Here is a 22,905-nt window from a genome sequence, read left to right on the forward strand (position 1 = left end):
CCAATGACAATATGCATATACATTTGTGCTAAAATGGTGAGCAGAAAAGGACTAGCATCCCTGCAGTCCCTTTAGCCAGTCAGAGGGGCTTCCCTGGTGGTTCAGACAGTAAAAAAATCTGTCTGCAATTAGAAGACCCAGGTTTCACCCCTGGGTTTTGAAGATCTTCTGGAGGAGGGCATGGCTACCCACTCCAGTATTCTTGCCTGGAGAATTTCATGGACAGAGGAATCTGGCAGGCTATAGTCTGCCTGGGGTCTATAGCAAAGAGTCAGATACAACTAAGTGGCTAACACTTTTTAGGCAGTTAGATTGGCTGGAAGGAGGGCCAAGGGGGCAGTCTATGGATCAAAGTCAGTACCAGTGGAGGAAATCAGAGAGTGTAGTTTTTAAGCTACCCTAAGATTTACTGAGTATAAGCTACTCTTTGGAATTTCATCACTTGCAGATTTTTTTTTTTATGCTCTGAAACAAAAATAACATCACATCATTCAAGGATATGTATCAAGGTCTTAGGTTCAACATTCCGGTCATCTTCCATACCTGACTGGTGAACAGACATTTCCCAGGGCTGAAATCTCTGTCATCATCAGAATCACAAATAAGCAAGGACCAAAAACTGTACAGTTCTGGGACTACTGAGAAATATAACTCGGGACAACATGAAATGCTCTTTTATTTTTTTGTGTTTCCTCTTACACCTGACAACAGATCATTGAAGTGTTTTCTCAGATCTGTACTGCATCCACAGTAAACACAGAATACTTTGTTTCCGAAGGCCACTGATCGCAAGTGTGAATGGTCCTCCCTTCTAGGATGCTGTATAGGTCTGCCAGGCTGTCACAATGAGGTGTGGGTGGCTTAAACCACAGAAATGTGTGGTCTCATAGTTCTGGAGGCCAGAAGTCGAAAATCAAAGTGTCAACAGGGTTGGCTGCTTCTGAGGGCTGTGAGGGTAGGATTTTGTCCAGGTTTCTCTCCTAGGCCTGTAGACGAATGTTTTCTTCCTGTGTCTCTTCACATTGTCTTGCTTCCGTGCACACCCCTGTGGTCAAAGCCCGCCTTTGTATAAGGACACCGGTGCTATTGTATTAGTGCCAACTAATGACCTCATTTTACCTTTCCTTACCTCTGTAAAGACCCCAGATCCAAATAAGGTCATATGCTTGAGGTTCTGAGGGTTAGGACTTGAGCATTTGAATATTACAGGACATAATTCGACCTATAACAGTGGCATTTCCACCATCCATAGATTTTCCCCATGTTCTTATAGACAGAGTAGAACATCATGGTGTGACTGCATGAACCTCAGTTCTTATTGTGGAGCCAAAATGGCACTGAATCCCTGTCCTACACTTTCGACAGACAAAAAGTCACAGCTGAGCCTGAAAGCCCTAAAGTTGCTGGTACCAAGCTCCTCCCAGCCATCCATCCACAGGACTGTGGATTTTACATTTACTCGTATTCAGAATGACTCTTGTCTCTGCTGCTAGAGATTTTAAAGTGGGTTTAGGGTGCTCCTCATCGTCCAAGAGTGTACTCTATGGGCCTGTCCGCTGGTCAAGAGCAAGGGTCACCAGCGGCTGAATTAGTGACTGTACTCATTTCTTGCAGTAACGAGTAGACCTTTGGGGAACACCTTGTATCTCTTTTTTCATCCCTTAGGTGTGTTTATCTGACATCCAGGCAAATGAATCCTGAAGATCAGATTGAGGGTGTTTGCAATAGGGAACCCCTATTTCTCCCAGCTGGAGGGGGACCCAAAGCCAGTTGAGATGCCTCATAAGTTTTTACTTCAAAGGATGGGAGGGCAGAAAAAAATGGAAAACCAAGAGTCAATTATCTGAGAACCCTCTGCCAGAAGCTAGAGGGAAGTGGAGGAAGGAGGAAGTGAGGCTTTCCTGGGCAATAAGTCCTACAGGATGGGTTCTCTCTTAAAGCTGATGAGGAATCTGTGCTCGTCCCATCATGGACTCTAACCTTCCCCTGCGCTGTGTCCTGGTGTAGAAACGGATGATGCCCAGCGAGAATGTTCACTCTCTTTCCTTGCTTTCTTGATCAGGTCACAGACATAAAAGAGAAACTGAAGCTCTCTAAAAAGGTCTGGTCAACATTGCCCTACACCATCTGCAAGGACGAGAGCGTGACAGCTGGCACGTCCAACGAAGAGGAATGTTGGAATGGACACAGCAAAGCCAGGTGAGGGTGGCTTGCTGTTCTTGCGGAAGGGATACTGCACATCCAGTCCTGGAAGGCTCTCCTGGCACAATGCTGCAGACCTGTTTATGCAAAAACCAGCGGAGGGTGGAGCGACAAGTCGTCACTTAGCGACAGCTGTTCAGAGTGACAGGTTTGATGGGCACCTGGGAGCGCTTACTCTCAAGGTGCCATTAAGCGTGGAATCCTTGTTCTGCATGCCTCCCCTCTGGATGAGGACAGAGGGTTGGTGACAGATGCCAGGTTACGGATATCTTGAGATCACAAAGAGCTTTTTATGTTCTCTTAATGACTTTAAGGTAGCGGAGCTATTTTTATCCATAGTTAAATTTGCACAGCTTACTGGGGTTTTTTTCCATTACAAGTTAAACAGGAAGTGAACATTCAACTGTAATTTTTTTCACCCTGGGAGAAAAAGAAAATACCGAAGTCTGATTCGAAGGGTAAGGGAAAACGAAAATAACAGACAATGAGGAAAGCATTCTCATAAGTCTGGTGCCTTAGAAAGACCCGTTGGAATCTCCTGCTGAGAGATGGCTCTGTTCTCCTCTGCTCTGCTGCCCAAGGCTACTGCCCCTTGGTATGGAGTTTCTGACTTTCTTGATTCAGCCCAGAAATGGGCTTGGCCTGAGTTGTCATAGGGTGGAGAAGTTGGGCGGGAGAACTGGCTGGGAGTTGGCAGGCAGGGCAGACACCAGGAGAGGAGTCCGCCCAAAGCCTCCTCAGCAGGGATGCAGGTGAGCAAAGCAGCTGGTAAACTGGATTCAAGGAATCTTTGGGGATCAACAGGCAGGTGGAAGAGCTAAAAGAAGGGGTCTGTTCTGGGGCCTTCTTGGGCATTTTTGAGCATATGAAACAGCTGTGATGAAAAGAGAACAAGAAGATTCATGGATATTAAGTTCAGACCAAGCTGCAGGAGGCAGGGGTGCTAGTGAAGTGCTCATTGGGTATAATTTCTTACACTGCTGAGTTGCATTTTTAGCTTCTATTGGTAATGGTATTATTAGCCACCCTAGAGAGAGATTAGCAAGAGGAAAACAAGAACGCTGTTGAAAGAACTGCAGTCATTTCAAGTTACCCCCCAAATATCCATGTGACAGTCTTAAATTATGAGGGTACCAAACGCTTTTTGCAGTATCAACAGTGCTGCCCCTCAAAAATACTTAGTAACTTAGCAGTTTCCAGTCTTCTGTGAAGGGGACCTTGGGCCAGCAAATTCGGGTATGAATTAACAGCTTCTTATGTGTCTTTTCCTAATGACTGTACAGAAAGATACTGTAAAGGATGACCAGATGGCCTAATGAATAAAGTGGTTGATTTTTCAAGCTGCTCCATTGCCCATCTGTGTTTACCTTTTAGCCTTGGGTAAAACGGCGGCTGTGTTTTGAACTGCATTCCCATGGAGATTACACAGGTTACTGGATATTAGCATGTGTGCAATTTTTTTTATTATTATTTTTTTTATTTTGGCTGCGCTGGGTCTTCATTGCAGTACGCGGGCTTTTCTGGTTGTAGCGCGGGGGGCCCAGGGCATGCAGGCTCAGTGGTTGCAGCAAGGGGGTTTAGCTGCCCCTCAGCATGTGGCATCTTAGTTTCCTGACTGGGGATCAAACCGGCATCCCCTGCATTGGAAAGTGAATTCTTAACCACTGGACCACCAGGGAAGGCCCTGTAAATTCTTACGGAAGAAATATAAAGAAAGGTTTGCTGCAAGGACTGGGGAGGGGACTACATTCCATCAAGAAAATGAATGGGGAAGATAAAGACCATGAAGTCAGAGCGAGAAGAGCCTGGGATGGTTCAGCCAAGTTCCTCATTATGCAGTCAGGAATCTAGACAGGGTAAACCATTAGTCTAAGGGTAGCCGATGAACTAAGGTGAAAGCTGACATCTCCCAAACCCTAGAGAGTATTCTTTTCACTGCGGTTGTTGTTGTTTAGTCGCTAAGTCCTGTCCAACTCTTTGCAACCCCCTAGACTGTAGACTGCCAAGCTTCTCTGTCCATGGAATTTCCTAGGCAAGAATACTGGAGCAGGCTGCCATTTTCTTCTCCATGGTATCTTCCCGACCTAGGGATGAAACTCACATTTGATCTCACAATTTGCATTGCAGGCAAATTCTTTACCACTGAGCCACGTGAGAAGCCATTTCACTTCAATACCCTGACTCTAAAACAAGTGACAGATATATACTGTCATCCCTGGGCTAGGAGAACAAATGAAGTAGATTCTTTGCTCTTTCGTTCATTCAGTCCATCAGCAATCTTATTAAGCACACCCTCAGCCCAGGCGCTGTGCAAGGCTCTGTCAGTTAAGTACTATGTGACGGCAGTGGTGTCTGTCAACACGTGAAAAGGCACAGCGACTGGAGACAGGACAGTGGACTTTGGAACTTTGAGTACCCTCCTGTTGGACTGTGGGTTGGGAAAGGACCACATAGTCAGGAGACACCTGCTCAGTGCTCAGGGATGAAATTTGAATTTTATCCTGAGTCCATGAGAAGCCATTAGGGGGTTTTATGCAGGTGAGGGAAATCATCAAATTTAATACAATAAAGTCATTTGCAGGAATATTCCAGACTTTAACCCAATGTATTAATAAAAAGATAATACTGGCAAATATTTGTGACTCAAGTTATACTTCCATTGAAAAGTTATAATTTCACATGGTTTTCTTAGTTCTCTTTTTACTTCTTCCACTATAATGAACTCTTAATATTATAACTTTATATTTAATAACATTGTAAGTAGATAACCAATACAGACTTGTTGGATTAAATTTAATTAAAACTTTCTTCTCATCCAAATATTAATTGATCTAGGAACACAGCAGAGAAGTTGTCACTAAAAAAAAAAATTCCACTGAACTATTTTGTAAGTTGAAAAATCTATTTGTAATGCAGACAAGGTATTTTTTCCCTATTTTTGAAGTATGGACTTTCAAATGAAACGCCTTCTGAAATGTTTAAGAATGCTTGTAAAAAAAAAAAGAAAAGAAAGAAAGAAAGATTATTCTTGTCACCCTGTGAAATAAAAGAAACAAAACTTTTATTTCAAAAAATATCTATCAAGTGTGGAACAGCAATGTTTACTAGCATTGATAGAAATTGTCTGGAGTTTTAAAACTCAGGCCTGTGAGATGAGGCTGCTGGTAACCTAGATATTTCTTCCTCTTTGTACAATATTTTATCCTTCCAATTCCTTTAGCCACAGTCTCTGCAGCCCTTTTATCCTAATTACTTGCTCAGACTTGTCTGCCATCACCCATTTTTCTCCTGATTGCTTTCTAAATGCTGCTCTAAGCTCTCTACTGTACCTCCTTGATTCAGAAGCATGTCCATTTCATATGTTAACATTTCCAAAGTCAAAATGCCTCCTACAATAGATATGTCGCTCTGTGTCCCCAAGTATGTATTGTTTTCCCCCAGTATGTATTGTTTTATAATAGCTGTTACAAAATGAATATCGCCTGTTAAAACTGGTGATGACTTTGACACAAAACAGGATGCACACGGATGTGGCTGCTATGGCAACTGCAGGGTAAGAGCTGCTGTGTTGAGTTGATGGTCAAGGATGTATGAGCAGTGTCTCCCCTAGAACATGGGCCCATCTTCATTCCTGCTCTCACCTTCATCCATCTCTGGCAGATCTCAGTGTACTTCAGTAGCCCAGCAGGTCTGGAAACAGAAGGTAAGGTAGAAGGAGGAGAGTGTGCCCTCTGATGGGAGGAGATTGTGGGCACGCCCATGACCCTGTCAGCATGGAAACCTCCATTCTGACAACAGGACCAGGTGGTCAGGAAAGGTCCTCCCCTGCTTCTCCTTCCCTTGCCACCCTGTTGGGACAGTTCTAAAGACCAATGCAATAATGTCTGTGAGAATAGCTGGTAACCTCTAAAGCAGCACCTCTCAAAAGGACAGGCTAAAATCTGGGGGTGGGGGTTGTTAAAAAATGCAGATTCTGATTCAATAAGTCTGTGATGGAACTGAATTCTATGTTTTTAATACGTTTCCCAGGGAAGCAGGGATTTCTGGTCCAAGGATTCCATTTTGAGTAGCAGGGTTCAAAGGCAGAGTTGCCAGCTTTGGCACCTAAGAGAAGCAGACACCAAGGGGAACACACTTACACTAAGGATTCGTTGTCGATCTGATATTCAGATTCACATAGTCCCGTGTTTCATCTCGGCAGGCCTCCTTTAAGTTCCTATTAATATGTAAGATATTCCCTTTTTTCAGTTCACGCACAAGCCTTGGGGAACATGTTACGATTTGCTGTTTTCTCTTCACCTCCAAGGATACCCTTGATGTTTCCTTTAATGGGCTTTTTCTTCTATTACAAATGGCAACAGCAACTAGATTAGGCAGGTCGCGTGGTTCATTTGGAACATCACGCACTAAAGATAGCTGAGCCCGAGCCAGGTTAAAGTCATCTCGACAACAAATTGCTTAAGCTTCACAAGTGCATCAAGAGGGAATTTTGACTTGGAAATGCAGCACAGCCTTCTCAAGACAGGATACTGTCTGCACAAACCTCTGGTCTCTCATGAGATGCCCTTGGGGGCCAAGGATGGATGCTTTGAATCCCTGGTCAGTACTGCATTCAGTTAGTGTCCTGCTGCTGCTGCTGCTGCTAAGTTGCTACAGTCATGTCCAACTCTGTGCGACCCCATAGACGGCAGCCCACCAGGCTCCGCTGTCCCTGGGATTCTCCAGGCAAGAACACTGGAGTGGGTTGCCATTTCCTTCTCCTAGCTCATGCTGATATAACAATGCTGCCATAGACTGGAGACCTTAAGCAAAATTTTATTTTCTCATAGTCTGGAGGCTAGAAGTCAACAAGGCTGGGTTCTAATAAGAGCCCACTTCTGAGCAGTTGTTCTGAGCTGTGCCCTCAGGTGGCAGAGAGAGAGGGCTCTGGTCTCTTCCTCTTCTTGTAAGGGCACTAATGCCATCATAGGGGCTTCACCTTCATGACCTAATTACCTCCCCAAGACCCCACCTCCCAATCCCATCACACTGAGGTTCAGGGCTTCAATCTGTGGATCTTAGCAGGACACAAAAATTGTCTACAGGGCTTCCCAAGTGGTACTAGCAGTGAAGAACCCACCTGCCAGTGCAGCAGACATAAGAGATGCAGGTTCGATCCCTGGGCCGGGTAGATCCCCTGGAGGAGAGCATGGCAACCCACTCCAGTTTTCTTGCCTTGAGAATCCCATGGACAGGGGAACCTGGTGAGCTACAGTCCTCAGGGTCGCAAATAGTCAGACACGATTGAAGTAACTTGGCACACACGTGCACGTAGGTCAATCCCAGTTTCCCAATTCATCCTCCGCCCCACGTCCACACATCCATTCTCCACATCTGTGTCTCCATTCCTGCCCTGGAAATAGTCTTATCTGTACCATTTTTTTTCTAGATTCCCCATATATGCATTAATATATGATACTTGTTTTTCTCTTTCTGACTTAACTTCACTCTAGGCTCATTTATGTCTCTACAAATGACCCAACTGATATAACCATGTTGAATTCACATCACCTGTATCTTTCATGAGGAGTGTGTTCTCTTCACGGGGATCCTTTTTCTAAGCTCACAGAAGTTAAAAAGAAACAGGGAATGTAGAAGATGATGGGATGGTGCAGGAGAAAGGCGATGCAATCCAGTCTGAGGCAGGTCCCCAAAGCCTATGGATCTCAGGACAGAACATAGACAATCTCAGAGTCTTCAGGGTTTCTAGAGTTAGTTATAGCCAGACTCTCTTCTCTCCCTTTAAAGTTGGCAAAACAGCTTCCTGGTTCCGTTCCTTGTCAGCTAGTATTTAGCCAGCACTGTCTTTTCCTTAAGATGTTTTCCAGAAGGAGGCCATCAAGAGGCCAGCCGGGAGACAAGGATTAATTGGATCCGTTGGTAACACAGCTTTTGCCAGGAGCCTTTGCTGTCTTTTAAGGCACCTGATCCTCATAGAAATAACTGTGTCCCCCAAGGAAATCCTCCCTGAGGCCAGGAGGTAAATACAGTAAATTGTAGGAAATAGGAAAAGTAGAAAAATCTAGAAAATAGGTCAGTCACTCTCAGCAGCCACTGAGTGCATTGACTAAGCAAAGAAACTAGGAAGTCATGAGTGGGTACGTGTGAGCAGCTGGCAGAGTGGCGAAATGGTACGTGGTGATGAGAAATGTGTCAGAGACAGCAACTTGGCAGATCTGGAGTATTGTCTTAGTCTGATTGCAGGGTATGTCCAAAGCAGTCCAGCTGCATTTGAAAGAACTGTAAAAAATTTGAAGTATACACAGCCGGGCAAGCACCTGGGGAAAGTGGGAAGCCTGTCTAGGATGAGAACTGGCAACTGTCCAAGCTGGCATAGCTGAAAGCCCGCTTCCCTTCTCTGGGATGTTCAGGAGGGAAGACCCCACAAAGGCTGACTGCCTTGGGGGAGCGGGACACTGTGTGGAAGTGATAAGAAGCGTGGCTACAGACAGGAGGAAAGACGCGTGCTGTGTCGGCAGCTTGGCAGCCTGAGGCCTGGCTCGTGGGTCTTCCCTCCTGCCCGCCCAGGAGTCTGCTGTCTCCGGTTCTACCAAGAAAGGATGGTGTCGGCAGCTCCTGCCAATGAGTTAGAAAGCCAAGTCAAAGAGTTTAGCTTCTGTTCACTGGCACAACCAATGAGCGGTGTGTCCTCCGAGCGTTCCAGGCCATTTCATGCCCCACATCCTCCAGCTGGAGGAAAGCCACAGCAAATCACTCTTCTGTCCATGAATCCAGGCTTTAAAGCTCGGAATTCTGCTGCTGTCAGCCCTCCTAAGAAACAGGTTCAGCATTTGAGGGAGCCATGTTAACAACTTAATTTTCATAAGGGGGCATTGCAATTGTATAGTGTATTATATTTGTCAAGCAATTTCATATCACTTCACTTAATATGGCAGCTTATGAAACAAATGATGTAAATATTATATGTATAGATATGTACATAGAGTTATATCCCTTATATGATGGCTTTTATATTATATGGATAGTACTGCATATATGTATATGTGTATATATGTATGTATATACACAGTACTTAGTATGTATATACATATATAGTGTGTATATATATATATATATACTATATATGGGCTTCCCTGGTGATTCAGTAGGTAAAGAATCTGCCTGCAATGCAGGAGGCCCAGTTTCAATCCCTGGGTCAGAAAGACACCTTGGAGAAGGAAATGGCAACCTACTCCAGGATTCTTACCTAGAGAATTCCATGGACAGAGAAACCTGGTGGACTACAGTCCATGGAGTTGCCAAGAGTCGAACTTGACTGAGCAACTAACACTCCTACTTTCACTTTTCATATTATATACATATACATATACATATATATATATATATATATATAGTAGCTAAGTTAGTTGCCCACAATCACACTGCTGGATTCCAGAGAGATCTCAGGTGTCCTGGGTCAGCCTCTGTGCCTTTGACCATGTCTCAGTGTCCCATCTCTTTGGAGTACCTAGGCCACAGACAACTCCAGCTCAAAAGTCTTCAAGAATTTATAAGTCCACTTAAAGCCTAAAGTCACAGTATGTTTTGAATAATACCACTTTGCAGCAGCCCAGAAAAATGGAGAAAGGAAAAATAGAAAAGTTCTCAAGAACTTTAGAAAAATGGTACTTAAAAGTTAGGCTTTTTAAAAGTGTGGTAAAACATATATAACATGGGTTTTAACATTTCTGCCATTTTTCAAGTGTCCAGTTCAGTGGCATTAAGTACATTCACAGAATTGTGCACCCATCACTGCCATCCATCCACAAAAATCTTCACCTTCCTCAGCTAAAGCTCCACACTCATAAACAATAATTCCCCACACCTCCTTTCCCGACCCCCAGTCCCAGCCACCACCGTTCTACTTTATGTGTGCAAATTTGACTATTCCAGGTACCTTACATAAGTGAAATTATACATTTGTCCCTCTGTGATCAGCTTATTTCACTTAGCATGATGTCTTTAAGATTCATCCATGTTGGCATGTTGTTGTTGTTTTTGTTGTTGTTCAGTCGCTCAGTCGTGTCCGACTCTTTGTGATGCCATGGGCTGCAGCACATCAGGCTTCCCTGTCCTTCACCATCTCCCAGAGCTTGCTCAAACTCATGTCCATTGAGCCAGTGATGCCATCCAACCATCTTATCCTTCCCCTGTTGGCATGTTAACATATGTCAGAATTTTTTTTTTTTTCTGGCTGTGCCATGTGGTTTGCCAAACTTACCAGATCTTAGTTCCTGACCAGGGATTGAACCTGAGTCCTCGGTGTTAAAAGCATGGAGTCCTAACCACTGGACCACCTGGGAGTTCCCGTTCTTCCTTTGTAAGGCTGAATTATTTTATGTATACACCACTTTTTGCTTATGCATTCATCTGTCACTGGGCACCTGGTTCACTTCCACTTCTGGCTGTTGTAAATAATGCTGCTGTCAACAGAGAAATATCTATTTGAGTCCTTGCTTGCAATTTTTTTGGATATATACCCAGACGTGGAATTGCTGGATCAGATGGTAGCTCTATTTTTACTGTTTTGAAGAGCTGCCATCCTGTTTTCCATAGTGCTGCGGCATTTTATGTTCCCTCTAGCTTGAGCAGGAGTTGATATTTCTCCATGCTCCATCCATCCCGAGCCCACTGACAACAGCGTCCTGGGTCAAGCATGCCTGCTGTGCTGGCTGAGTCACTCATCACACAAGCTCCACAGTAATATCCTCCACCAGAACCCCTTCTGGGAAGGCTTCTAATCATATTCTCACCTGGCAGAGGGGCTGGGAAGCCCTGTGTGGCCTTCTTTATAAGGGCTCTAGTCCCAATCACGAGCGCAGAGCCAAATGCCTCTCCATCTAATCCTATCACTTTGGGCATCAGGTTTTCAACAGGTAGATATGGGGAGAATGCAAGCAAGGAGATCATAGCAGATGAGAAGATATGCAATTCTGTCAAACTGCCAATGATTTAGCCCCAACATGTGGTCTTAGAAAATAAAGGGTAACAAAATGGGGAAGCTATGCTTGACTCTTCCTGGATGCCACTTACTTTCCACACCACAGCACAAGGTAGTGGCAAATAGTGACACCCCTCCAGTTGGTCATTTCTGGGCTTTCCCTGCCCCAGTTAAATGTGGAGCCAGCCTCAGAACCTGGGCTCTCTGTAGCAACATTCTCCTCCCTTCCCATGTCTCCCAGAACCATGATGGTACAAAAATGCCCTCCCATCAAAGAGCTGGTGCAAGATCAAATTAAGGGAAGAATATTATGGGCTCAAAGGTGCATCCATTCTTCAGGATAGCTTCCCCAGTGGCTCAGATGGTCAAGAATCCGCTTGCAACCCAGGAGACCTGGGTTCGATCCCTGGGTTGGGAAGATCCCCTGGAGAAGGGCAGGGCAACCCACTCCAAAATTCTTACCTAGAGAATCCCCCTGGACTGCAGCCTGTCAGGCTCCTCTGTCCATGGGGTCAGAGAGTCAGACTTGACTGACCGACTAAGCACAGCGCACAGCACAAAGAGATCAAACAAGAGAGGCAACAAATAAATGAGCTGGTGCTGAACTGGGCTTCCAGGGATCCCCCAGGCTGCACTCTGGACATCCACAAATATGGCCTCAGATGTGCCCCTGGGGTGACAAAACAGCCATTTTCTTTTCCAACTGTGTTTTTCGGTGTAAGTTTCCATATAGTCTCTAAAGTTCCCCTTTGAATACACTGAAAGGAAGAAAGGGTCTTAAGGACATAGGCTCATTGTTACTTGCTTTTATTGTAAGTGGCTAAGCATCGGCAGACACAGTTAGATGCTGGGTTTCTTTGGCAGTCTTGTATTGTTCCTGTGTGCTCAAAGTCCCAAGGGTAGCATTCCATGTAAGCTATCGCAGTCGGCTTCTGATAAATGAGTCTCAGCGAGCTGGGCCATGCACACAGCAGCTGAAAGAAACAAAGCCCTCCTCCGACCCAGCACAGGTACAGCCATAGGGATCACTGTTCAGAATGTTAAGGGACAACACCAGAGCCCATAAGCACCTTTCAGCCCCTCTGCTTCTGTGCCAGCAGAGGCTGGCCGACCCTTGGGTTGTGTATTTCAATGGGCTTTGGGCTTCCCTGGTGGCTCAGAGGTTAAAGCATCTGCCTGCAATGCAGGAGACCTGGGTTCGATCCCTGGGTCAGGAAGATCCCCTGGAGAAGGAAATGGCAACCCACTCTGGTATTCTTGCCTGGAGAATCCCATGGATGGAGGGGCCTGGTGGGCTACAGTCCACAGGGTCGCAGAGAGTCGGACACAACTGAGCGACTTCACTTTAGTGATTACGTAGAACTCACCAAACCTGGCACATATAATTGAATGTCAGTAATAGTCAATCAATGTCATATTTCAGAATGTATATCAGGAAAACACTCTCAGAATCTAACAAAGTTTTATTGGTATGCCAGATATATGAAAAGGCAGCACAGAAGTTACACTTTACTATAAAAATAAATAAATATAGTTCCCTGACTCTTTTTCATTTCAATTAGGACATTTTTTTAAGGCAGTAAATACAGTGAAGTTTTATGGAACAGAATTTGAAGTGCACTCTGTGTGTTTTATTTTTCAATATGCAATGAACATCATGAATGTTCATGATCATGTCAGTTGTTCAAGATATGGATAAAGACATGGAGCTTATTCGGAGACCTCTGATGTAAAATGGGGCTTCCCTGGTGGCTCAGATGGTAAAAAATCTGCCTGCAAGGCAGGAGACCCAGGTTCAGTCCCTGGGTGGGGATGGGTAAACCAGTTCGTGCACAAATACATCATGCATAAGATTTCATTGCCTGAAAAATGGCTTAAATATAAAAGTTTCTTTGTGTGTTTTTATTTCTTTTGGAGGCTGATGGACAGAGCCTTTGGTTTTGGAAAATTGCAAAATAACCTGCAGGAAGGGGAAGAATTTTAAGCACAAGTATATTGTATGAGTATATGTACATAGGAAGGACAAAATAGAGGAAGGGGAAATTTCTTATTTTTATATATTTATTTTAATTAGAGGATAATTAATTTATAATACTGTGATGGTTAGTCCCATACAAACAACATGAATCAGCATTAGGAATACATATGTCCCCTCCCTCAAGAACTTCCCTCCCACCTCTTTCCCCATCCCACTCATCTAAGTTGCCGCAGAGCTCTGACTTTGGGCTCCCTGCACCATACATCAGACTCCCTCTGGCTATTCATTTACATATGGTAGTGGGCTTCCCTTGTGGCTCAGTTGGTAAAGAATCCACCTGCAATGCAGGAGACCTGGGTTCGATCCCTGGGTTGGGAAGATCCCCCGAGGAAGGGAAAGGCTACCCACTCTAGTATTCTGGCCTGGAAAATTCCATGGACAGTCCATGGGGTCTCAAAGAGTTGGACACGACTGAGCGACTTTCGCTTTCCATGTATATGTTTCAATGCTACTCTCTCATATCATCCCACCTTCTCTGAGGAAGGGAAGTTTTTTTCAGCTTTCAAGCCACATCAGGAGAGGCAGTTGAAGAATGCTAATGATAGCAACTAGGCAGGGCTGCCACCAGTCCATCAGATGCCTGGGCTGGATGTCCTGGCACCCCCCGCCCTCCTTGAGATCTGCTCTTCATCCTTCCAACCTTGGTCTATGTCCTAAAGAAGAACATTACATACCACATCAGCTGGATAGCCCTTCCTTCTGGCTTCCAGTTGGGTTCAGCCAATGAGAGGCAGCAGCCCGAGGTCAGAAGGAGGGACTGGAGAGGTCAGGATATCATTCCCTCTGCTCCCTCCTTGAGGGACCTTGCTTTGGCAGCTGCAGCATCTTCCGGCCACATTCTGTAGCTTCAGAGCCGGTGCATTCTGATAACAGCTCCATCCCTTCTGGCCGTTCTGCTGTTGCCAGCCCCAGGGTTCTTCATCACACTGGCTTCCTTCAACCCTGTTCACACCTCTGTAAACTGTCTCTTCTTTAACTCTCTTTATTGCTCCTTTGGGTGTGCCATCTGTTTCTTGCCAGGACCCAGACAAATATAGTGCCTTTGTAGGAATTAGGGGGAAAAAGCACCCAGATGGGTATGCAAGGGTTCATTACACTATTGTCTTTACTTTGGTGTATAGTGTAATTTTCTAAACTGAAAAGATTCCCACAGAAGAAAAGGAAAGGAAAGAAAAAGGCATGGTGAATGGTGCCCTGCAGGTGCATTTGGGCTGGCCTTCAGCCCCATCTCCCTCTCTCAGCAGATGACTTGGTGCAATGCCCAAAATACCCTGCCAAACTTGGAAGCCCTAGGAAAAAATGGAATGCATGCTAAGTCACTAAGTCGTGTCCGACTTTATGGGACCCAGTGGACTGTAGCCCTCCAGGCTCCTCCATCCATGAGATTTTCCAGACAAGAATCCTGGTGCAGGTTGCCATTTCTTCCTCCAGGGCATCTTCCCCACCCAACGATCAAACCCGAATCTCCTGCATTGGCAGGCAGATTCTTTACCACTGTGCCACCTGGGAAGCAGGAAAGAGTGGGCAGGTCCCTAAAAGCTGGAAAACATCTTAAAGAGAAAATGAGGATTGACCTGGGTCTTTAAAGATATTTGGAACTTAAATGGAAAAGTACATTGCCAGCAAAGATAAGATGAATCCCTGGGGAAGATTGCATAAGGCAAGGAGTGTCCCTTGAAAGGAGAATTGAAACCTGAGAAAGTAGAGAGGAGGTAGAAATGAACTTGGAGTGCTGAGCCATAAAGTGTGAATTGGAGTTTGTGATCAAACAGGCAATATGATGGAGTGTTTGGACACATGGGCTCTGAAGTTAGATCCATTAGCTCTGTGACTGCACAGTAACTAAGCCTCCATTTTCTATTACACAAAATGGGGATAAAATGGCACCTACCTCCTAGATCTGCTGGGAAACCGAATTTTTGTAATGCAGGTAAAGTGCTTAACACAATGACTGGCATTTAGTAAGCACCCCATGGAGATTAGCGACAGAAGCGTGACATGATAGAAGCAGTATTTTGTGAAGGTTAGCCAGACAGGTCATTTAGGATGCGCTAGGATGGAAAGACGGAGAAGACAATGGCACCCCACTCCAGTACTCTTGCCTGGCAAATCCCATGGACAGAGGAGCCTTGTGGGCTGCAGTCCATGGGGTCGCGAAGAGTCAGACACGACTGAGGGACTTCACTTTCACTTTTCACTTTCATGCATTGGAGAAGGAAATGGCAACCCACTCCAGTGTTCTTGCCTGGAGAATCCCAGGGACAGGGGAGCCTGGTGGGCTGCCGTTTATGGGGTCGCACAGAGTCGGACATGACTGAAGCAAGTTAGCAGCAGCAGCAGCAGGATGGAAAGACGGGGGTCAGGGGAGGCAAGGAATTCTGAAGCTGCTGTAGCCCTCTGCACTCCAACTTGGGACACAGGAAACAGGAAAGAAGTATGTGTGAGAACCTTGTGAGACGAGGAAAGGGGCAGAAAGCAGACGGGTCGCAAGAGTAAGGAGTCTGGCACTGCGAGCACTTTGCTAAGGTCTTCAGTCTCTGCTGGTATAAATGCACGTGGGCAGCTTAAGCAGTTGACATTGGAAGGACTGACAATTTGACATGATCACAAGTTTTAAAAAACAGTGATATAAATTTGACATTAGATTTTACTCTTCTACTCAGTGACGAGTTAGACCCAAGATTCTAGTACAAACTAAAAATCCTAATGGACACTTAAAATATTCCAGTGATCACTGGTTGCTCCTCCAACTTTCCAAAGATGGTTTTTTGTATCCAGAAGTTTGTTCTGATTAAAACCTGGGATCAGACCTCCTCAATTGAGGAAGAGCACCCACGTACAAAGGAACCCTCTAAGGTCATATATAATGTACAAGTTCTGGTCCTACTAGCAAAATTCATAGGATCACTGAGTGAGCTGTCAAGTCCTTGACTTAACCATCTTAACGCTTGGGATGGAGGAAGACAAATTAATTTTAAGGAATAGTTTCTGGAAGTCCTCAGGGGAGCATTTATTTGTAGGCAAACCTACATGAGAATTTAGTGCCATTTAGAGACAGCTCTGAAGCCATTTTAGCCACATCTTTCTCTCTGGGAAAACGTATCCCTTGTTTTCACTGCTTAGCGTTATTTTCCAGGAAACCAAGCCCAGGTTTTGCTGACGTTCGGGTTCACAGTTAGAAAGAGTGTGACAAAATCTGGTTTCAAGGTCGCTCCTGCCTCACCCCAACTGGTCTCTCTCTGTGCCCTCCAGGTACCTGCCTGAAATCATGAATGACGGGCTGACCAACCAGATCAACAACCCAGAGGTGGACGTGGACATCACGCGGCCCGACACGTTCATCAGGCAACAGATCATGGCTCTCCGAGTGATGACCAACAAACTGAAGAACGCATACAATGGCAATGACGTCAACTTCCAGGACACAAGTAAGATAGCCTTTATCGGCACACTCCAGAGTGAAAACCATTATAGAAGATCATTCTGTAATTTGCTTTTTTAAAGAAAGAATTTTATTCTATTTTTTTAATTTTTGTTTTGTATTGGAGACTTGTTGTTTAGAGAGCCTCCCTGATTGCTCAGCGGTAAAGAGTCTGCCTGCCAATGCAGGAGATGCAAGAGACTCGGGTTCGATCCCTGGGTCAGGAAGATTCCCCTGGAGGAGGAAATGGTAACCCACTCCAGTATTCTTGCCTGGGAAACCCCATGGACAGAGGAGCCCGGTGGGCTACAGTCCATGGAGTTGCAAAGAGTCACACACAATTTAGCAACTCAACATCAACAGAGATGTTTAACAACGTTGTTTTGGTTTCAGGTGTACAGCAAAGTGATTCAGCTATACATATACATGTGTCTATTCTTTTGCAAAATCTTTTCCCATTTAGGTTATCACAGAATATTGAGCATCATTCCCTGTGCTATACAGCTGGTCCTTGCTGGTTATTCATTTTCAGTATAGCAGTGTGTACCTAGTGATCCCAGACTCCCAAACAATCCTTCCCCCGCTTTCCTCCTGGTAACCATAAGTTCGTTCTCTGAGTCTGTAAGCCTGTCTCTGTTTTATGAATAAGTTTATCATAATTTTTACCTTGGCTCTTTTGTGTCTTTCTAACCCCATCTGCAAAGTTCGTTATAGTCCTTTGGGCAGAGAGCCCTGATCTTTCTTTAGGATATGACTAAAATCATAGCTGCTCTTAAGGAGTAGTTTCAGTGGCTGACATTCAACTGTACCAAAACTAAAGTTCAGTTTCATCTGCCAGTTAATCCATCAACTACAAGACAGCAAAGTAATGTTTTCCCCTCCCCCCTTCCCCATCAGCACTTATGTCTCTGCCTCAAACTTCCATCCTTCCTCCCAACCGCCAAGAGAAGAATGTCCTCACGATCACTCAAGATGACGTCAGGGAAGCATACCTGAGTTAGGATCGTTGGGAGGTTCATTTGAGGCCACGTGTGAAAGAGCTAAGATGAATATCTCACGTGCCATGAAGTCAGTTGCATCGTTCTCTCTCTAATTGTGCACATGCATGACCCACTGACTGTTGTATCTGAAATCTTGAGTGAAATACTAAAATGCTGATGTAATATTACACATGACTATTTTATTAAAGATTACAAAGTACCAAAAGTGATTTTGAAAGCCTATTAAGTGCACGTTGAATGAAAGTAACCATATTTGGGTTTTGTCTAAGTGGTTTCTAGATGTGTAACTATAAAAGCAAGGGGGTTTTTTTTGTTTGTTTGTTTTCTGTTTTGTTGGCTTTTTTAAATATATATTCTTATAGAGAGAGTTCTTGGGAGAAGATTCCTTGAACATAAGATGTGGAGTTGCCAGTGATTCTGTAATTTGGTCGCTGAAGCAAAAGATGATGCTATGTGCTTGAATTAATGAGATAGAAAGAAACAAGTTACAGATGGGAGACATGAAGTCATCTGAGTCTTAACCATCATTCTACTGAGTTTTCCCCTGCAGAAAATTTTTAGAGCTTAATTCCACTTAAAATAACTCAAAAATTAACTTTCTAAGTGCAGGATCGTTGCCAACCTGATAAATTTGCTCTAAACTTTCTCAGTCCTCCCAGTATTTCTCTGCCTCTTTGCTAAATGTCTCCTTTCCTCTTCAGAAGAGAAAATTACACTAGGTTTCAGCCTTTGCTGCTTCTCCCCTGCTCATTTCTTAGCCTCACTCTCAATTTATCTTTTTTATCTTCTCTATCTAATAAAACACTTTGTCATCAGAGAATGACTATTGAATTAAATAATTCAAGATACATAAGAATTAGTTGATGTTGGCCTTGGTTCTCTCTCCTCTCTGACCTGAAGAGGTTGTATACATGTCAATCAGCAAAACTTAAGATACGTCCTGGAGAAGACATCCTGCTCCATTTCCCCCAAAAAGAAAATAAAAATCAGCAACACTCAGTATCACTTTGCTGTAACCTCAGCACCAAACTTGACCTCCCGTTTTAGGGTGAAAGTATTAGTCGTTCAGTCATGCCTGACTCTTTTTGACCCCATGGACTATCACCCACCAGGCTCCTCTGTCTATGGGATTTCCCAGGCAAGAATACTGGAATAGATTGCCACTTCCTTCTCCAGGGAATCTTCCTGACCCAGGGATCGAAGCCAGGTCTCCTGCATTGCAGGCAAATTCTTTACCATCTGAGCCACGAGGGAAGCTTATTTTAGGATAGTGTCTGTCTTATAAACCACTATCACATCTTATAGTCATCATCACCATTATTGCTTCTGACATTTTTTAAACTCGCCCCTTAAATACCTGCATTTGTGATTCCTTTTCAGAAAGAGATGGAGCCATTATTTTTCTCAGCTAAAATTTCCCATCATTATTTGCTTACCACATTTTTAATATTCTAAATCACCTCAATAATATCTGTAAAGGTTATGTAACTTCTTGTTCATGATACCAGTGTTTAAAACAATTCCCTTAGCAACTGTGATATCTCTGAATTTAATTAATGGGCATTTTCCCCCTTGTGAAAGCCACTAAAGATAAATTAGAGAAAATGTTAAGAACCTGGTATAGTATATTCAAGTGCTCTTATGTGGTATTTTAGATGTCTCATTAAGAAAACAGAAATTACACTGGGACTTCCCTGGCGATTCAGTGGTTAAGACATCGAACTTCTGCTATAGGGGATGTGGTTCTATTCCTGGTCCGAGAACTAAGATTCTGCATGTCATGTGATAGAGCCGAAAAAAGTTGAAAAAAGTTTAATAAAAAAATAAAGTTGTGCTGAGTTGAGCCTTGCTTGGCGGGGCGGTATTGGAAGAGTCCTGACGTCATCTTGGCTTTTCTTCACTACCCCTCTCTAGCAGCCAAGATGGCACTAGGCTTTGTGGAGCAGCTCAATATATGCATCACCATTTCAGACCAGCAGGGAGACATTTAGGTCTATTGAATGGACTCCTAGGAGTACATGGGGGAAATAGTAAATGTCATTTCTCTGTTTACCATTACTACGTTTCCTAAGCCCTCCCAGGAACATTATCTCACTTATAACACTTATCTCACCCTATAACAATTCTATGAAGTAGATAGGACTATTCTCATTTTTACAGGTGAACAAGCAGGGCCTAGCAAGGCTAACTGACTTACATAAAAGACAGCCCTTTAAAATCTAAGTCGTCTTTGCTGGAGGAATAATATATTTCCTATCAAGCATCATTGTACACATTGGGTTTGGCGCTGTCACATTTTATCAGGGGGTCTTCACCATCCTCAACAAGGTAAATGTTATTGTCAATAGGTACTGAGTTGAGGAAACAAAGGAGTTGAAAAAAGTGTCCAAGGCATAGTAAGTAATTATTATTGTGCACCTACTGTATGCCAGGGATCATTAAAGCCAATGCAGATACAGAAGTGAACAGCATATACAAAGTGCCTGCCCTTCCTCAACAAGTGTGCATTCTCAGGGAGGGAACAAGAAAGCAAACAGTTAAATAATAGAGTTGCAAATGGAGATAAGTACTTTCACATAGCTCGTAACGGATGCTCAGTTGGTAAAAGAATCTTCATGTCAATGCTGGAGACCCAGATTCAATCCCTAGGTTTGGCAAGACTCCCTGGAGAAAGAAATGGCAACCCACTCCAGTATTCTTGCCTGGGAAATTCCAGGGGCAGTGGAGCCTGGTGGACTATAGTCCATATGGTCGAAAAAAGTCAGACACAACTTAGCAACTAAACCACTGCAACCAGTAAAGAATGGATGGAGACTTACCTGAGACCCAAGTCTGAGATACAGGGTTTAAGAATCATGAACCAAGTGGTCAGAAGTGGGAACAGAGCAGTCCCAGAAGGCATTTTGGACAGGCAGGGCAGATGCCAGACTGAGAAACCATACTAGGTGGACACCTGGGCATTGGTTTGAAGCGGAGAATGGCAAAATTTTCTGTAAATAGCCACATATTAAATATGTTCAGCTTGGAGGGCCATACATGAATGCAGAATTAAACAATCCATTAGTGAGTGACCATGGCTGTGTTCCAATGTAACTTTACATACGGACACTGAGGTTTAGATTTCAGATATACACTATTTACATATCGCAAAATGTTATTTCTCATTTGTGTTTTTTCAAACACTTGAATATATAAAAATGATTCTTGGGATTATACAAAGTCATTCTTGGGTGCGTGCGTGCTAAATCTTTTCAGTCATGTCTGACTCTTTGTAAACCTATGGACTGTAACCTGCCAGGCTCCACTGTCCATGGGATTCTCCAGCCAAGAATACTAGAGAGGGTTGCCAAGCTGTCCTCCAAAGGATCTTCCCAATCCAGGGATCGAAACTTTATTTCCTGCGTCTCCTGCATTGGCAGGTGGATTCATTACCACCTGTGCCACTTGAGAACCCCAGGCTTGAGAGCCATACAGAAACAAGTAGCAGGCCTGCAGGCCATGGTTTGTCAACCAACGGTCAAGTCAGAATCCAGCCTTGCACTTAGGAGGAGAACAGCAGTGGAAAAAGTGCCCAAAATGGTCATAACCAGCTGTGCCTTCCACAATTACACGCTGCCATTCTCTGATTTCTTACTTCCATTGTTGGTTTTCCTCTTCAATGGTTTCCTTTAAAATATCCTTTCAAAATCCTTTCTAAAAGCATGATATCGCCTGAGAACAATGGCTCTGAGTTTTGAAAATGAGCAAAGAATGAAAGTTGTTAAAGTAATTGAAATATTGGCCAGAATATGAAATTCGTTTCAGATTCCAACATGGTGGGTATGGCCTGTCACTGGATCCGGGCTTCCCACGTGTTTTTAGTTGGGCAACTTCGGATATCTTTTCAAACAAGTCGACTCTTTACATCAGGTGGCCAAAGGATTGAAGTTTCAGCATCAGTCCTTCCAATGAATATTCAGGGTTCATTTCCTTTAGGATGGACTGGTTTGATCTCTCTACTGTCCAAGGGACTCTCAAGAGTCTTCTCCGGCACCACAGTTCGAAAGCATCAGTTCTTTGTTGCTCAACCTTGTCCAGCTCTCACATCCATACATGACTACTGGAAAACCCATGGCTTTGACTATAAAATGGACTTTTGTCAGCATAGTGATGTCTCTGCTTTTTATTTAGATACAGTCCACCTACCCATCACAAACCTGTCCATTAAAGAAAAACACCAAGACAGTATATTAATGCATATGTATGGAATTTAGAAAGATGGTAACAATGACCCTATATGCGAGACAGCAAAAGAGACACAGATGTAAAGAACAGACTTTTGGACTCTGTGGGAGAAGGCAAAGGTGGGATGATTTGAGAGAATAGCACTGAAACATGTATATTACCATATGTGAAATAGATCGCCAGTCCAGGTTCCATGCATGAGACAGGGAGCTCAGGGCTGGTGCGCTGGGATGACGCTGAGGGATGGAATGGGGAGGAAGGTGGGAGGGGGGTTCAGGATGGGGAACATATGTTCACCCATGGCTGATTCATGTCAATGTATGGCAAAAACCACTACAATCTTGTGAAGTAATTAGCCTCCAATTAAAATACATATATAAATTTAAAAATAAATAAATAAAATAAACCTAGTAGGGTGGGATGAGGAGGTCTTCTACCAACATGCCCAAATTCTTTTGCGTCCCGCTCTTTGCTGGCCTGGCGCTAACTCTTTTTCCATCTGTCCATGCCAGGCGACGAATCCAGCGGCTCGGGGAGTGGCAGTGGGTGCATGGATGACGTGTGTCCTACAGAGTTTGAGTTTGTCACCACAGAGGCCCCCGCGGTGGATCCCGACCGGAGAGGCGTAGACTCTTCTGCCGCCCAGCCGGGCCCCTCCCTGCTCTCAGGATGTCTCGTCTGCGTCGCCCTGGCACTGCAGAGACTGTGCAGATAATCCTGGGTTTTCAGTCAGATGGAACTGCATTTTAGCTATTGGAGCGGCCAACTCACTTCTTTTCTTACACCCTTGGACAGTGGACCACGCCCCAAAAACTTACCGGTTTCCGAGAAGAGGGCAGCACTGTGCTCTGCCTCCCTTTTTCTTTCCCCAAAGAGTGCCAGGCGCCAGACTGGACTGCTTCCTCTTCCCTTCAGCTAGCTGTGGGGACCTTGTTTATTCCAGAGAATTCTTACTCAAAGCTTTCGTACCAGGAGATTTTCTTACCTTCATTTGCTTTTATGCTGCAGAAGTAAAGGAATCTCACGTTGTGAGTTTTTT

At 44.3% G+C, this 22,905-nt stretch overlaps 1 protein-coding gene across 1 annotated transcript in view; it reads left to right on the forward strand.

Moving 5' to 3' along the window:
• GPC6 (glypican 6) overlaps positions 1 to 22,581 on the forward strand; it is a 1,216,347-nt gene extending 1,193,766 nt beyond the window's left edge. The window contains exons 7-9 of the mRNA XM_068984623.1: positions 2,063 to 2,199; positions 16,473 to 16,648; positions 22,379 to 22,581. Coding sequence (XP_068840724.1) covers positions 2,063 to 2,199; positions 16,473 to 16,648; positions 22,379 to 22,581 — 516 coding nt within the window. The remainder of the gene's footprint in view (positions 1 to 2,062; positions 2,200 to 16,472; positions 16,649 to 22,378) is intronic.
• The last annotated feature ends 324 nt before the right edge of the window (positions 22,582 to 22,905 follow it).

The sequence above is a fragment of the Capricornis sumatraensis genome, chromosome 12 (genome assembly GCF_032405125.1).
Source record: "Capricornis sumatraensis isolate serow.1 chromosome 12, serow.2, whole genome shotgun sequence".
In the NCBI taxonomy this organism is placed as follows: domain Eukaryota; kingdom Metazoa; phylum Chordata; class Mammalia; order Artiodactyla; family Bovidae; genus Capricornis; species Capricornis sumatraensis.